General features: G+C 39.1%; 3 protein-coding genes across 3 annotated transcripts; 2 read left to right on the top strand and 1 right to left on the bottom strand.

The window, feature by feature from the left end:
* Nucleotides 1-2,161: 2,161 nt before the first annotated feature.
* Nucleotides 2,162-4,444, bottom strand: LOC112164164 (pre-mRNA-splicing factor ATP-dependent RNA helicase DEAH1). Its single transcript, XM_024300395.2, has one exon. It carries the CDS (start codon nucleotides 4,442-4,444, stop codon nucleotides 2,324-2,326), a length of 2,121 nt encoding a protein of 706 aa, XP_024156163.1. The 3' UTR covers nucleotides 2,162-2,323.
* A 978-nt stretch (nucleotides 4,445-5,422) lies between these two features.
* On the top strand, nucleotides 5,423-9,253 carry LOC112164600. The gene is made up of 6 exons (XM_024300852.2): nucleotides 5,423-6,679; nucleotides 6,791-6,866; nucleotides 7,323-7,855; nucleotides 8,181-8,365; nucleotides 8,785-8,851; nucleotides 8,992-9,253. The coding sequence occupies exons 1-6, from the start codon at nucleotides 5,618-5,620 to the stop codon at nucleotides 9,028-9,030; spliced, it is 1,962 nt and encodes a 653-aa protein (XP_024156620.1). The 5' UTR covers nucleotides 5,423-5,617; the 3' UTR covers nucleotides 9,031-9,253.
* A 348-nt stretch (nucleotides 9,254-9,601) lies between these two features.
* On the top strand, nucleotides 9,602-10,329 carry LOC112164601 (non-specific lipid-transfer protein 1). The gene is made up of 2 exons (XM_024300853.2): nucleotides 9,602-10,072; nucleotides 10,192-10,329. The coding sequence occupies exons 1-2, from the start codon at nucleotides 9,714-9,716 to the stop codon at nucleotides 10,199-10,201; spliced, it is 369 nt and encodes a 122-aa protein (XP_024156621.1). The 5' UTR covers nucleotides 9,602-9,713; the 3' UTR covers nucleotides 10,202-10,329.
* The last annotated feature ends 7,662 nt before the right edge of the window (nucleotides 10,330-17,991 follow it).

Genomic DNA, 17,991 nt, shown 5'->3' on the forward strand with positions numbered 1-17,991 from the left:
TTGAATTCTAGAATATTTTCTGTTATGATAGAGTTGAATTCTGTTTTGATATTGTAATCATCTAGGACTTTAATCATGTAAATGTCTATAAATACAATCATACTGAGCTTGACTTCTCAAGCCATTCAACACAAACTTTATTCACTTTATGGTATCAAGAGCCATTTAGTCTCACGACCAATTTTCACCAGCAAGAAGGTGTTGATTTTTCTGAAACTTTCAGCCCGGTCATCAAGCATACTACCATTCGACTTATCATTGCTCTTGCCGTTCATCACAAGTGGCCTATACGCCAACTCGATGTTCAAAACGCATTTCTGCATGGATATCTCACTGAAGACGTGTACATGCGACAACCTCAAGGATTTGTTGATCCTAACCTTCCCTCTCATGTGTGCAAGCTGGTTCGATCACTCTATGGCCTAAAACAAGCTCCAAGAGCCTGGTTTCAGAGGTTCTCTGATTATTTGATAGAACTTGGCTTTGAAGAGTCCAAGGCAGACTACTCTCTATTTATATACAGGGATGGAAACATTACTGTCTTCTTACTTATCTATGTTGATGACATATTGATTACTGGAAACAGCTCAGCCCATATTGATACTCTCATTCATCAACTAAACCTACAGTTTTCAATGAAGGATCTTGGTCCATTACATTACTTCCTTGGCATTGAAGTTCAAAGGAAGTCACATGGCCTCTCTCTTACTCAAACAAAGTATGTCACTGATCTTTTGAAACGCACAAACATGTTGGATGCCAGGCCTCTCTCTTCTCCTGCAGCAAGTGGAAAGCGCCTCAGTATTCATGAGGGTGCCTTACTTTCAGATCCAACTCAGTATCGAAGCACTGTTGGAGCTCTTCAGTATCTTACTCTGACAAGACCTGACATCGCATTTGCTGTGAATCAAGTCTGCAAGTATATGCATCGACCAACTACACTCCATTGGGTTGCAGTTAAAAGAATTCTTCGTTACTTGAAACACACTCCCACTCATGGCCTATTCTATCAACCTAGCTCTCTCTCCATTACTGCTTTTTCTGATGCAGATTATGCTGGAGATCCAGCATTCTACCGGAGGATATTGTGTGTATCTTGGCAAAAACATCATCTCTTGGAGTTCTAAAACTCAACGTACTGTATCTCGCACGAGCACTGAGGCTGAGTATCGCCAATTGGCTTACACGGCAGTTGAGATTTCTTGGCTTCGCTCTCTTTTCAAAGACTTGCAGCTATCTCTTACATGTCCCAAAATCTGGTGTGACAACATTAGCTCCATTTCTCTAGCTTCTAATCCACTTTTTCATGCACGTACAAGACATCTTGAGGTAGACTACCACTATGTCAGAGAAAAGGTCATCAGAAAAGAACTCGATGTTGATTACATATGCACTCAAGATCAGCTTGCTGACATATTTACGAAAGGACTATCTCCAGTTCGTTTCAAGCTATTGGCTTCCAAGCTTCCTGTGGTTGCCCGCTCAGTCAGCTTGCGGGGGGATGATAAACCATATCATTCAAATAATTCAAATTCAAATTGAAGCTGTTTCTTATCATCTGTTTAGATTCAAGTATCTCACCCTTCTTATCTTGTATTTTGAATTCTAGAATATTTTCTGTTATGATAGAGTTGAATTCTGTTTTGATATTGTAATCATCTAGGACTTTAATCATGTAAATGTCTATAAATACAATCATACTGAGCTTGACTTCTCAAGCCATTCAACACAAACTTTATTCACTTTACTTATTTTCTACTTCAATATCTCATTTCATCAATTAAATTTTCAACTTCCACAAGTTTGTTCAAAAAATATATAAATGCAAATATAACAGCAACGCACTCATTCAACATCTAACCAATCCTCTTCACGACACGTTTACTTTCACTTGCTTTTATTCACAAACAATCAACACTCTTTCAACAATCACTTACCTTTCTACGCAATTCACAAACAATTCTAACTCCCGCAGCAACGCGCGGGCAACATTTGCTAGTTCACTTCAAGCTTCCTCTTGATCTACCTTTTATTTTACTTCGGAAATGAAAGTTTTACTTCTATTTTTTTGTCTAAACCGTAAACCCTGCCTTTTCAATCTTCAATATATGTCAATGTGTGCAAGCAAATTCACTTTGAAGCTTCTTCTGTTACACAAAACTGAAACAAAGCATTTTGTCATTTGATGTTTAATAAATATTCAAGTTTGAGGAAGTACATTAACCTATATCGAATACAGCAACACCTGCAATAATCCTATGAGTGAGGTAAGATGCAATTCATCCTTCTTTCAATTGAATCTGAGATATCCTGTAGCTCGTAATTAATAGTATGGAGCTACTTCCTGCAACCACTCTGAATTTATCTCCGTTACTTGTCTCATGTATTGATTGGTTTCGAGGTCCAACTCATGGTATAAAACGCATTTCGGAAGCATTCTTGCCAGCCCTGATCTGTAGTGTATATGGAGATTCTTTGGCGGCTGTTTGACTGGTATATAAGAAGTTTTCTGCACCTTTGCAGAATGAGCGAAGAAACCAGATGTAATTGCTTTCTTTATAGGCTCTATATCAAAGGGATTTGAGGACAGCTCAATCCCGACCTTCTCCAAGAGCCGCTCAAGTTGGTCCCGTATATCTCTTGCTCTTTTCATGGTCCTAATTTGTATGTAGTTTTCATGGCACCACTGGGCTGAGTAGTTTGCGTCTTTCCATTCATTATAAACCTTGAGTAATGCAATGTGATCTCCCACATTCCCAGAATGAAAATGCATTCGTGCATTGTCAGCATCAACTTGTTTGTCCTCCGGATGATGAAAGACGGAATCATGATCACCGGCGGAAAGCATGGCAACAATAGAAATTACCTCATTTGAGCACTTATACTGATCTGAAGCAACTATCGCCTTAGACAGCATTGCATCCACAGGGAACTCTGCCATCCGTTCACCAACCTCAGTTAGCTCACCTACATTATTTAATGCACCAAGTGCAAATAATAATTGTGAGGCTTTTCTTAGCGCTTCAGTAGGTGGAGGATCCAAGAAATGAAAACGTGTCGAGTCATTAACCCCTAGATGCCGAAGAGTAAGAACAACATTAGTGAGGTTGCTACGTTGTACTTCTGGTTTTGGATTTCCGTGATCATTGCGTTTATATAATCGGAAGCACTTGCCCAAGAGTGCTTGACTTCCCCTTAGCATGGCTGATGCTTTTGAAATGCGAGTTAACTGTAATCGCTCCTTCTCACTGCTTGGATCATAAGACTTATTCTTGCAAAACCCCGAGTCAACCACATAATTGACCCCAGCTTTAGTCGGCCAAAATGTTTCAGCTATGCTTGTGGCAAGGACAACCTTCCTGACCCCTTTAGGTGTGGTCTCAAAAAATTGTGCTTCAAGCTCGGCAGGCATGTTTTCATAGAAGGGGCAAATAGAGAGCTGATGAGGCTGATGCAATTGTTGTGCTGCTACTTCTATCTCGTCTCGATCAGTGAGAAACACCAATATATCTCCACTTGGTTCATTCTCATGAATTTCAAGTGCTGTACGAATAGCTGCATCCAAGTAATTAGCTTCCAAGTAATTATTAGCTTCTGTTGCTTCCAAGTAGAACACGTGGTCGTCCTGGTGATGAGGAGGATAATGGCTCAGAATTCGAATGTCGAGAACTAGAGCTGAATCAAAAAGTTCACAAATCTTTTCAGCACAATCAAGAGTTGCTGTTGAGATGAGCAGTTTAAGGTTGGTTCTAGATGGCAAAATATCCTTCAATAATCCAACTAGTATATCAGTTGAGAGTGTTCTCTCATGGGCCTCGTCTACCATCAACACACTATAGCTTATCAACTCTGGTTCTCCATAGAGTTGATGCAACAATGTTCCATCAGTCATGTATCTCAAAACAGTCTTTTCAGATGTGCAATCTTCAAAAGGTATGGAATAACCCACCACATCATGCCCTAGCTTGACACCCATTTCTTGAGAAACTCTAGCAGCAGCACTCCTGGCAGTAAATCCATGTGGTTGTGTGCACCCAATCCTTCCTTTTTTACCATATCCAGCCTCGTAAAGATATTGGGGTATCTGTGTAGTTTTTCCACAACCAGTATCGCCAACGATAACGACAACCTGATTGCTTTCCACAGCTTCCAGCAATACATCACGATACCCGTAGATTCGTAATGTTTTTCTCTCCTGTTTGAGCTTCTCCTTGATACTATTCGGCTCCGCCTCCCTCTCTCTTGGACCGAGCAATCTTTCTTCTACCGACTGCTCATATGAGGAATCACTTCGTCTTTTCACCGGTCTCTCTTGATTTTCATTTTGCTCTGGTGAAACAATAATCTCATCATCATAATTTTCTTGACTCCTGAACCGTTTCTTATCGGAATCTGATTTGCCGGACTCATAGAGCACTTGCACAGGAGACGACGACGACGCCATCTTCAGTCCTTGGAAGAAAAAATACCTAGGTTGTGGCCATAAACAGGAAACGAGGATATATATATACGGAACTTGTAACCCTATTCCACAAAGGAATAAGATTCCTAAACCTAGTAGAATTCCACACCCCACAGTGTCCTTGAATTAAAACGTGTCACTCTTTACTCCTACATTTAGTAGGACATTCCTAAACCAAGTGCGAATAGGATCTGACATATTCTTACATTTGTAGTCAAAATAATGACTGCTTGCTATTCAATTCCCTCATTCCTTTTCTTAAAAAAAAAAAAAAAAAAAAATTTCCCTCATTCCTAATTGACATAAACATAAACATAACCCTTTCAAAAAAAAAAAACATAAACATAACAGAGAGCAACAGGTTTTTGGACCGATTCATTGGTCATACACGCTACATAATTACACGTGTGCCCTAAAAAAAATAAAAAACTAAAAAGGCTAAACGCTCAAATATATATATATATATATATATATATACACAAAATGTTCACCTGGTCAGTTATTGACCAGAAAATAATGCTCAATCACCATTTGATGTAAATCTAAAGGTTATTGAGCATAAATTCTTTGGTCAGCAACTGACCAGGTGAACACCACTATATATATATATATATATATATATATATATATATATATATATATAGCATTTCAATAAATTTGATATCTATCAAAACCAAACTAACTTTTTCTGTATTTTTTTATTTCGGTCTTTTTTTATATTTCAGTTACCAAGATACGATTTACTAAATTTCGGCCCTAATAATAAATTCATTTTTCTGGCCTGATTGTTGTAAGTTTGAGGTCACTAGAATCATAGTATGAATTAATTTTTATGTAGTTTCTCTTTCAAATTAATGAAATATTCTACTTTTGAAAATTAAATTAATTAATGTGGTAAAACAAAAAACCATGAAGTTAAATTGAAGTTACACTTAATAGCAAATGCGAAAAGTCTACCACCCTCAAATACTCCCAAATTCAAAGATCAAGACTTCAGAGTTCGTCCCCCTTTCAAATTCCCAAACCCTAACGTCTCTCTTTTTCTCTCAATTCCACCTCACAAACCCCAATTTCCCCTAACTAACTACAATTCCCGCGCTTCCAAACCCTAATTCCCAATCGGCGACGCTCAATTTTCCGATTCCGGTGGCCTTAATGGACTTAGACGTCGACGTTTCGCGGTGGGTCCTCGAGCTCCTCCTCCGCGACCGCGACAAGGAGAGCGTCGCCAAGCGAGTACTCGCCGCCGTGCCGCTCTCGAACCAGGACTGGCGGTTGAAGAAGACCGTCCTTCTCCGAACGATCGAGTCCGAAGTCTTGGACGAGGCTTCGGTCACCGAAGCTATACTAGAGTCCTTGGAGTCGATCGAGGCTTTGGACCGCGGCCAAGGGATTCCGGTCACGGACTCCATGAGAGCGGCGTACTGCGCCGTGGCGACGGAGTGCACGGTGAAGTTTTTGGTTTGCTTTGGAGGGAAGCCGAGCGGGAAGTACATGGAGGCGGTTGATCGGATTTGGAGAGGTAGGGTTAGGGTTTTGGAGGAGTCTGAGGGTTGCGAGCTGGTCTCGGGTGAGTTGAGGGAGAGAAGAGATGAGGTGGAGGCTGGGATTTGGGATGTGAAGGTTTCGAAGAAGCTGGCGAGCATGAATAGTAGAAATGATGCGTTGAGATTGGTTGCGGCGTATGTGAAGGAAGCATTGGCGATGCTGGGTCCTCCGTTTATTGCTTGGGCTGTTAGGTTTAATATGCAGAAGGGAAGTTTAGGGATGGAAGGTGATGAGGTTGCAGTGGAGAATGATGGTAATGTGGGTGATGGGTGTGAAGTGCAGGTTCGAATGGCGAATGGGGCTGAATTGGAGGTGCAAACGGCAAATGGGGCTGATTTGGAGGTGCAAAGGGCGAATGGGGTTGAGTTGGGTGATGGCTCCAAATTGGAGGTGAGTGGGGCTAATGTGCGTGATGCATCTGAATTGGAAGCGCAGAGAGGGGCAAATGTCAATTCTGGGTCTGAACAGGCGCAAAGGGCGAATGGGGTTACTGTTAATTCTGGGTCTGAACAAGAGGCACAAAGGGCTAATGTCAATTCTGGGTCTGAATTGGAGGCACAAAGGGTGAATGGGGCAAATGATGTTAGTGATAGGTCTGAACAGGAGGCACAAAGGCCGAATGGGGCTAATGTTAGTGATGCCTCTGAACAGGAGGCACATGATACTAATGTGGGTGATGACTGATGAGTCTGAATTGCAAATTGTGACTGTAGCTTATTTAAATTTTAGGTCTGAAATGGGTCACCAACTCACCATACCATGAATGGTGTTCAATTGCAGGTTGTGGGGGTGGGGAGATCACAACGTAATGGACATCGTGGTGTCCTCAGCTTAGAACCTGCAACTAAAGAAAAAGGTATGCTGTTGTTTAGTAGCAGAGAGAGATATTTCAGTTACAGCATTGATGTTGAGAGTGTGCTCTATATTATTTTAGCTGGTTTTTTATTTTATTTTTTATGCTTTTTGTTCAACTTGAATCTTGCCGAGCTTTCCCCAACTTGTGAGTTGTGACTACCTGATATTCTTATGTTCTGTGTTGTTTGGTGATACACTGATAACAATTATACAGCTCTTTCTCGTTATGCCAATGCCATATAGCTGAAGTTTTAACTATGCCCCTGTTTAATAATGGGTGATGATTTTGGCACTCCACTTTACCACTTTCCCTCCACTTTTAACTACATAAAAGTGCAGTGCAAGTGGTAATGTATATGGCAAAGTGGAGTGCCAAAATCATCGCACTTGATAATGCTTCATTATTGCACAAATGTTATAGTCCAGTATTTTTAGTCATCCTGTTTATTTCTTGTAGAAACTCCAAGGAGCAGGGCACTTAGACGCAGGCATGGACCGGTTAAGATTAGAGATGCTGAAGATGTGGGTATGGAAGCATCAGCTGGCATATATAACTCAGTGTCTAGTGCTGAAGTTAGAAAAGTGCAAGAAGAACTTAAGTCCAGTGTTTTGGCTCTACAAGCTGTAGTGACAGACCCACTTCCCTATGCTTTGCGAGTGTCGGAAATTGTAAGATCTGAGTTGGGAATGAAACCTGTGGATCATGTAAGTGAAGAAAATGGAGGTGCAGCAAATCCATCTGTGGAAAGGAACTCTGAGCCTGATCAATCTAATAATGATAATCATGGAAACCAGACCAGTCATCAGAATGATGTTCCCCAACCTAGTGAAAAAGAAAATGATGGACCAAATCTGTCTGTTGACAGGGGAAAGGGCATGGAGTATGTTGGAACGGGTGATGTCAATCCTGGAAATCCATCTTGCAGTTATCAGAATAATATTTCCCGAGCTGGCTTGATGGAACGCAATAGCACTGCCCATACTTATGAGGTAGTTATGTTCATACTCTGCTCTTCCAGTCCTACGGTTCCTTTTGTTACTATGTTGCCCGTGTACAAATTGGCCATTATTATGTTGTGAATGCATTTGTTAATGGTTGGTGTTTATGGTTGTGACTTCATTTGTATTTGTATATGCATATTGAATTATCCATACATGTTTTGGCAAGGAGAAGGTAAACGAATCCCAGTAGATTCTATGTTGGATTTGTGATTTGCTTTTTTTGGTCGAAGATCTATGAGTTCCTGTGGTTGTAAAATTTGTGGTGGTTCTGTTTGTTTGAAGATTTGTATTAAAATGAGTATTGTTTTTGCAGTGGGAAGACTCACTAGGTATGTCACCTGAACGAACAAATAGTAAGGGGAGGCTTCACCTACCTAGTCCAAAAAGGAATGCTGTTTCTCCACTGAAGAAGTATGAGGATAAAAGATTTTCTAAGAGGAGAAAAGTTAAGAGATGGAGCTTACATGAAGAAGATACGTTAAGGACTGGTGTGCAGAAGTATGTACATGTTTTTTAATGTTCTGCACTTATTCTCTCTATTTCTCCAGCTTCTGGTTGTGAAAGGGACCTTTTTTTTTTGGCAGAAGATCTATGAGTTCCATTGGTTGTAAAATGAAAAAAAAAAAAAAGGGACCTTCATCTTTTAAAAAGTTTTATTAGGTTGGGGCTATATGGTCATTGGGTAGATCTTAGCAGATTATTGGTAATGGTTTTGTATTTCTTTTCAATCCCTATTAAGCTCGTTAGTCCGAATGTTTGGTTGCTTCATAATTCTCATCCCTGAAAAGATCAGAATTTTATGTCCTTAGTACTTGCTAGCAATCATGCTTTTATTGGCCGAGTAAGTAGCAATCATGATTAGTTTTAACTTTTCAGCAATTTCTAAGTTCTCATCAATATATCCCTTTCTAATGTAGGTATGGCAGAGGCAATTGGAAGTTGATCTTAGATGCATACCGAGATGTATTTGTAGAGAGAACTGAGGTACCTACTTTTTGCACTATTTGGAATGGCTGTTAGTCGCGTAAATTAACTTACATGTAAAAAAGTTTTTTGGTTCATATAAAATGCTCTGCTTTTAGCAACTATATCCTATCTAAGACCATTGAGGTTACTGTGTTCAGGTTGATCTAAAGGACAAGTGGAGAAATATGACGAAGTAAAGGCACCTGTGAATAGTCTGCTACTCGGTTGATTTTGTTTGTATATATGATACACTGGTAGAGCTGTATGTTATAGTGCCCTTCACCAGATACAGGTGTAGGGCCTTTTTCAGTAGTATCTGTAAATGTGTTCATGAAAGGATGTATGTATAGATCGACAAAATGTTCAAAGTTTACGCATGTAATGAAATGATGTCCACGACTTTATAGCTTCATTTGTATTCTTTGATTATTGCACATTGGCGTATAGAGAAGAACCACGCAGGGAAGGTTCATTCTGCGGAAAAATTTGGATTCTTTTTGTCCTTTGGCATGGATTTCTATGACTGTCCAAGAAAGTTGCTTGATCAAGTCACTCATGGAACCCCCCACATCCACAAGAAGAGGCTCTCCGGCTCCTTTGAATTTTCTCGCAGCCCTATGAACCTAACAGACAACTGGACCCGTCTTTTCATTCCTTTGTTTTACGCCTTCTTCACATTTCATGCCTACCCTACACAGAAGGAAGACCAAGACTGTTGGTCTCTCCCCATTCTACATAAAGCCAGTTTTGATTTTTTTTGGTCTTTATCAGGTACTCAATGATTACTCTCAGCTCTATATAAAGGCCATAACCAAGTGTCTTTCTGTGCAAAACCCAAATCAAATAAGCAGATCGATTACTCACTACAAAAGTAGCAAGTATGGCCAGATTTGAAGTCTCTGCACGTGGGTTTGCTTTCACGGTGCTACTGGTATCCATGGTGGTGACTACTCCTTATGCCACTAATGCAACCATAACTTGTGGTGAGGTGACCGCCTTACTCACTCCTTGCATTCCATTTGGAGTGTTGGGAGGGATTGTGCCACCAGATTGTTGTGCCGGGATCAAAGGGCTCAACGCTGCACAAAATACAACAGAGGATCGAAGAATTGCTTGTACTTGCATTCAAGAAGGAGCAGCTAGGATTCCTCTGATTGATTATGATCGTATAAACACGCTCGGCGATCTTTGTGGTTCTCCTTGTCCCTACAAAGTTTATCCATCTACTGACTGCTCTCAGTAAGACTTGAATAAATATATGAACTTTTTTGTGAGACGCTGTGACAGTATAGCAAGAGTTAATCCTGAATCATGTATTCAGCCATACTAATATTTGTATTGATTCAATTTGTTTTCAGGGTAAGCTGAATCTATCGAAGGCACTATCCAAGTGAGACTAGCTAGGAGAATACGAATAAAGCTTCCGGGAAGATTTCGTGACACCTAGAGAAGTGTCATCTATTTGTAGCACAATAATTTGTGGTATTTTTTTTTTTGGGGGGGGGGGGGGGGGGGGGGGTTGTTACATGTAACACATATTATGATAAATTGAGTAGAGAATAAAACCCTGTAAATTGTTACATGTTACTTTATTATGATAGAGTGCTTGATTCTATGTGCAAACTCTGCAAATTGGAATTAGTAGCATGAAATCAAACTAACCATTACCCAAAATGAAGTCTTACCACCATGAGACAGAAAAAAGAAAATTTTCACTGATTTTTTATCAAACAAAAGCTAGGAACCGAGCCACCGAGGCAGATGAAGAAATTTATTTTCCAACGTAAAAAAATTATTATTATTATTATTTTTTTTTAGTGAAATTTTTTTTATTTCTTTACTAGACAATGATGGGAACAATTTTGGCCAAACATTGCTTCCTTTATCCTCCACTGCATGACCATGATGATCTAATCCTAACATCTTACCATTATCATCTAAACCCAAGGAAAATACCGATCTTCCTTATCCGACGATGTGATAAATAACTTTAATTCTACTATTCATTGGCGACGCTGAGCTCTTGTTGATGCGCTGTGGTAGTGGAGAGGGAGAGTCTCTGATTTCCCTGGATTTGGTGTTGTTGTCAAAGCTTCGTTCTTTCTTGACCCTCACCTTCTGATATCTCAGCGTCTTCTTGTTCCCCCATTCAAGCACAAACTCTGACTCTCTACTTTTACTGCTCTTCCCTTCCTTTTCCATCATCAAGATCTGAGGGATAACTGTGAAAGGATAATACTTGGCTGCCCAGACATGACCAACTTCATAGTATACCAATCATTGTTTGCCACGTGTCTTTTCAGTTAAATACAATTTTCTTTTTTTCTCAAAATGGATAACAGCTTCCCCATCTTCTAAATTCCTCAAAGTGAAGTCCAACTCCAAGTGAGAGAAGTCAGAGAACTTCAGTCCAGATGAACTTAGAATTCGATGCTAAAACTATTCAGCGGAGCTAGCCCCAAAATCATCCTCATCCATTCCCAAGACATTTAGAATTTTCATTTGCAATTTCATGTTTTCTTCCCCAGCAACCAAATAAAGGGTCAATGAGAATTAATCAAAAAGCAAACCCATTTTGATCTACCCTGAAGTCTGAAACAAAACAACGCATTTTCTTCTCTTCACATACCAAAATAATGGAATCAAGCCCTGTGACTTTTTAGCTCAATTATGGGCAAATTCGTTGGCCGCAAGAACCATTCTTTTATTTCCCCAAGTAGCTTTCACAGTTCCAGATCCAACACCAAATCTTTATTCATCACAGCTCTTAGATGATGTCCCCAAAGCTCTGAAACCATTAATTAAAGAAGACGACTTTACCGAAACCCAGAAGAGCAAAGATGGAGAAGAAGATCTCAGATGTAGCCATGGAAGGAAGCATGAAGAAGCTCAATGCAGACGTAGTATAATCAAAATCCTCACAATCAATACCGTTAGAATTTGTGACTTTGATTCCACGTACTGTTGGATTAATTTGGTTCATTCTGCGGGAAAATTTGGGTTCTTTTTGTCCTTTGGTATGGATTTCTATGACCGTCCAAGCAAGTTGCTTGATCAAGTCACTCATGGAACCCCCCACATCCACAAGAAGAGGCTCTCCGGCTCCTTTGAATTTTCCTTCCCAGATATTTCATTGGCCTGTTGGCACATGGAAATTTGAATTTTCTCGCAGCCCTATGAACCTAACAGACAACCAGACCATTTTTCATTCCTTTGTTTTACGCCTTCTTCACATTTCATGCCTACTCTACGCAGAAGGAAGACCAAGACTGTTGGTCTCTCCCCATTCTATATAAAGCCAGTTAACGTAGTGTGTTTTCGAACCCAAAACCTAAGTCAAAGAAGATTACTCGCTCAAAACATAGAAGCTATGGCCAGGTTTGCAGGCTATGGGGTGACATTCTTGGTGGTACTAGTATCTGTTCTAGTGACGACTCCGTATGTCATTAAGGCATCTGTAACTTGCGAGCAGGTCGTAAACTATCTGACTCCATGCATCCCTTTTGGAGTGTTTGGAGGGAGCGTGCCAGAGGAGTGTTGTGCCGCGTAAAAGGGCTTCATGATGCAGAAGTCACGACAGAGGATCGGAGAACTGCTTGCGGTTGCATTCAGAAAGGGTGTGCAATGATTCCTGGTCTCGACTATGACCGTGTAAACACGCTTGGGGATCTATGTGGTGCTCCTTTGTCCTTATAAAGTTTACCCTTCTACTAATTGCTCTCAGTAAGGCTCATGCCATTTGTTTTTTATGGTTAATGCTAAATTATACGTGGTAGATTAGCAGTAGCACTGACTATATTCTGTGGATCAATTTCTTCCAGGGTAAGCTGAACCTATATATTGAAGGCACTGCCAGAATGTAAAATAAAGCTTCCGGGAAGACTATAGCAAGCTGGGGCTAGAAACGTTACAACACAAATGTATTTAGGGTATTGCCAAACGTACTGTTGGGATTTACAAAGTTGTCCGAAATATAAATTTTTTATATCTCATACGCATGATATATATACGTATGTGGAATCAATTCCTCCATTATAACATACTTGGATTTATTATGCTTCATGTTATTATATTCATCTCCACAATGTGATATTAAGAGGCAGAGATTATTCAGAGCACCGCCGTGCACTTGCACCAACATAAATGAATGGTTAGATTGCATTAACTACACTTTTTGTTTATTAAAAATAAAGTTGATAATAAATATCAAGGGTTGAGATTATTTTATAAGGGTTGGGTCACTTACACCGTCGGTGCATAGAATAATTTCCAATTAACAGGAAGCCCAAAAATAGGATTTTTACCATCAACGAGATTTTCTCTCACCCTAGGTTTTTCTCTCCAAAACCCTAGCAAGCGGCCTCCTTGCCGCTTCCCCTCTCCAGCCTCCTTCTCTCACGCTTCATGGCTTCCATCAACGCGGTCACCACTAGCTTTGCTACCTCCTTGGCTCTGGCTGAGGGTGATCAAGCCCCCGATCTTGGCAAAATTGGTGGAGGCCCTGTGAAGAAATCCTCCCAATCTTTTCTTCTTGGAAAACCTCTCACTCGCAGACCTGTGGATTCTGCCACTTTCAAATCTCACTTCCTCCGAACTTGGATGGTGGAAAAGGAATTTAGAATTCAGGAAAAGAATGATAATCTCTTCTTGTTCTCGTTCGAATCAGCCCGGGACCGGAACAAGGTTCTCAAAGGTGGAGTTTGGTGCTTTGACTGTGATCCGGTCTGCCTTGAGGAGTATGACGGAGTTCTACCTATTGCTGAGGTTCCAATGAAGCATGTTCGTATCTGGATTAGGGTTTCAGGTATCCCTCCACTCTGTGAAGAACCTGATAACCTTATCCTGATTGGGAACCTGTTGGGGGGGCTTCCTGGATTACGAAAAGAAGGAGTTTCGACGAGGATCTATGCGTATCTTCTTCGTGCATGACATCTCCAAACCCATTCTCTTTGAACGTAAGATCTTCTTGGCTGCAGGGATTGAACCGATCTTGAAGTTTCAGTTTGAGCATCTAAAAGGTAGGTGTTCTCAATGCGGCATGATTACGCATTCTGGGGCCAAATGCATGGAACCTAATACGGCCATCTCTTCCCCTAGAGTTCTGCAGTTTGGTGGCCCTCCAATGACAGGTGGATCCTTCTCCTTTTCTACCCAGGCTAGCCGACAACCCCCAAAACCCTTCTCTGCCTTACTCAAGAAGAAAAAGCCTGTTATTCAAAAATTAGACAGATCACCATCAGGATCAGATCCGTCTGCGAGTTCTGTGCAAGTAGGACTGGAGGTTTTACTCCCTCCGCAAAGAAGTTTAAAACAATCCTGGGTGGTCAGTTGCCTACACTGCATGCAGAGGCCCTAGGGTTGGTCAAAGCTGATAGTGCGAGTGAACAAGTAATTCTGAAGAAGAAGGTTGGAAAACCTCTAGGAAGCAAGAATAAAAATCCTCGTCCATAGCAGAAGGTGAGTGGGGCCTTGCGTCTGACTTACCCCTCTGCGGATGCTGCTCAAGAGATTAGCCCTAAGAATAAGGGCAAAGGAAAGCTCTAAGCTTCCTGTTTTCGGTACCTAGCATTTGATTCCAGTCTATTGCTATTTAAGTTTAGTTTCTCTGATTGTACACCAAATGAAGTCTTAGGCAATTAGGGTTACTCTAGCAAGGATTTAGGTAGTTATTTGGATTTGTCTCCTAATGACTAGGTATAAAATTTGTGCTTCAAGTTGTTCCCAATGAAGGTTACCTGTTATGTGCTTGACAGCTTAGACCATCTAGATTTTATTTGGTGTAAGATAACATATAATGTACGTGTCTTCTGGCCATGGATAAGTAATGAAATTATCTACTTCTCAAAAAAAAAAAAAAAAAAAAAAAAGAGGGAGCCCAAAATGCGTTATTAAGATGGAGATGACAACTTTTGTGTTATTAAGAGGGAGCCCTTATATTTCAAAAAAAAAAAAATATATATATATATATAAATAATAAATAAATAAAGGAGATTGAGCCTTTATCTCTACTGCTAAAAATGGAAATCTAATTTTAGTGTCATAGGATTCACTAAAATTTAAAACACCTAAAATACCCTCTATTTAATAAATTATTACGTCATCATATTTTTATTTTTAAAGGTTAAAAATGACAAAATGTAAAGCATATTTTTATTTTTAAGTGTTAGATAAACATAAAAGGAGTTTCTATTCATACCTCCAATATTGGTATTTGGACCTCTCCCTTTTTTCAAATAATAGTTAACTTTGTCAACTCATGTCAAATTACCAATAAGGATGTAAATAAGGGAAAAAAAAAAATCTCTTCTTATCTCTATGAACAGTAATACTCTTCAACTTGGAAAAAACTTTCTCCTCCAATGTAAACGCTAAAATATATATCGCCAAACGTTATTTAACGTTGTAGTCAAAATTTTTCAGAATTTGACTTTGTCCTCGTAAAGTGATAGACTTCCTTGCTCGCACAGCTAACAATTTATAAGATCTATCACTGCGCTATAAAAAAATAAAAAATAAAAGGAGAGAAAATGGGAAATACAAAGACACCTCAGTTGATGAAGCCCTACTCATTCTGAATGCAAACAAACATGTGAACGAGTGACGACAAAAAGCAGTACTCCAGCACGTTTATATGATAAATGCAGCAATGGGTAGTTGTCCACAAGATCGATCATCCCGCACATCATCAGTCAGAGCAATTTTATGTGGAACTATTCTACAGATATGATGAAAAATTTAACCTTATGATATAAATCTATAGAGAATGCACTAGACTCATGGTTGATTATTGTATTCCTCCACTATCCCATACATATCTAAAACAAAAGAACCATGTTCATTTCAAGTTGCTATTGAATCAGTTTAGGGATAATGACACCTAAATGCAATGAAAATAATACTTGGAAAACATATTTGTACGAGATGATGAGCAAACATGGTATTGTTGCCTACACTAACCAAGTGTCGACAATTCATTGAAAAAGTGCTAGCACCTCTGTGACTCGTATATGGAGGATGAACTTCCAAAAAAGAAAAGAAAAAATTGCTGCAATTCCAAATCTTCAAAAACTAAAGGAGGTCAAACTAATGATTTTTGAAAGTATGAATAGAATCTTAAAAAAAAAGAGCTTTTATTGATTTTATTGGACGATGAGCATTTTAGGAAGATTAGAGAGGTGTAGATGGCAAAATGGTTATTTGTTAAAGTAAGTTGGAGGTCTATTAAGTGGAGAGGTCCAAATGCCAAATTTAGAGGTATGAATATAAACTCCCAAACATAAAATAAAAGCAAACAAAATTAAGAGAATTAGCTCTTCAACTATCCGTGTGAACACACGGGTTAGAGGCTAGTGTATGATCTTTGCCGCAAACAAATTTGCTTCCTTCTATATATGCTTCGAGGATATGACAGACAATCATGAACCTTGGAATTTTGCATGGAAGTCGACTAGACATGCAAGCATGTATGTGTTTGGCAAATTAAATGCCAACAAATTCATACGTGAAAAACATAAATCAACATTTGGTCCTAGTGATGGAGATGCGAGAGTAATTACGCAACAGAAAATTGTTAACTTTTGCTCTATTTGCAAGAAGATTATTACAAAATATTGAATATCGCAATATCAACTACCATGCATTGTTTTTTTTGTTTTTTTTTTTCATCTTTAAAAGAGGATCAAAGGATTTCACTCCTATTTCCATGGTGACTCGAACTCATGACCTCGATTTCAGGTAGTGGGTACTCCAACCACTGTTGATTATTGTACAAGTATAATTGAGAGAGAAAAAAAATTGAAGGTCTCCATTTTCTTTTTCTTTTGCAGGAAAACTAATAATAAAGGAGCAAACACCTATATATAAGATCTCCCGCTTAAAATAAACTGAAATTGCAGTCAAAGTTCGTTGCTTGTGCATTCTGTTCCTATAAAGATTCTACTTTATTGGAACGTGCTAAAAAATCGGAAGAATATGATAAGAATCATCGATCAATCCAAAACATAGACCATCACCAAATTCAGCCAAATAAATACCAAAAGATCTACCGACGAATCCAAAACACCCAAATTGATAATTGTATAGCTGAGAACTTCTTCAACAAGGCTGCTTTAGCTAAATTAGGATGGAAAGTCCTCACCAGCCCTAACAACTGGTGGGTTGAGCTTGTCAGGAGAAAGTATCTTAGGAAACATTAATTCGTTCTTTACTCTGAAAAATTAAACCAATCACTCTTTGGCTTGGAAAAGTATTCTGGATTCTAGAGATCTTATCTTGGAGGGTATGAGATGGATTGTTGGAGATGGTCAAGATATTATGTTCTGGACTTTTAATTGGGTTTTTCATTTTCCTCTTATTAATCTTGTTGATACAAATGTTAGAGATCATGTTGATTTGAATGAGAAAGTGTGTGACTATTTTCAGAATGGTTGTTGGAATGTTCCTAAGCTTGGGCTACTTTTAGATCAGAATACTATTAATGCTATTCTTAGTATCCCTATTCCTTTTAATGATTTTAAGGATGAGTTTGTTTGGGGCCCTGCTGCCAATGGACAGTTTTCTATAAAATCTGCTACTTGGATGCAATGTAGTGATATTCAACCTCACTTGAATGCCAAGTTTATGAATGTTATTTGAAAATTAAATATCCCTCACCCCTTGAGTGAATGAGCATATTCATCATCTCTTGCGATTGACGCATAATAACTTTATAATTTTCTAATCTAATCAAGGTCAAGACCTTAAAATACAGGTGAAAGATTAGGAATTTCACTTCAATTCAACAGTATGCTCAGGACATACAAAAAAAATCGACACTATAATACCTATATCATTTTCATAGATCAAACATATACTAAATATATATATTTATACAAAGAAAGATATATAATATGTGACATCTATATGATGATGAAATTGAAGCTTCACCTTAGCGTTGTCGACAAAGAGAACAGCTCCTGCAACTGGGCTGTTGAAGATTCACTGTTCACAATCAAAATTGGTTCGTAAAACTTCATCCTAAAATACCAAACCCAAAGCACTGAAAGACAAGGCATTCATCACACACCACTTAAGACCTAAGCAAATTTCAACACCCAAAGCAGGACCAAAATGGTAAAAGGAAAAGGAACCTGAAGAGAAACTGTCGATTGAGGTTAGAG

The sequence above is a fragment of the Rosa chinensis genome, chromosome 5 (genome assembly GCF_002994745.2).
Source record: "Rosa chinensis cultivar Old Blush chromosome 5, RchiOBHm-V2, whole genome shotgun sequence".
NCBI lineage: Eukaryota > Viridiplantae > Streptophyta > Magnoliopsida > Rosales > Rosaceae > Rosa > Rosa chinensis.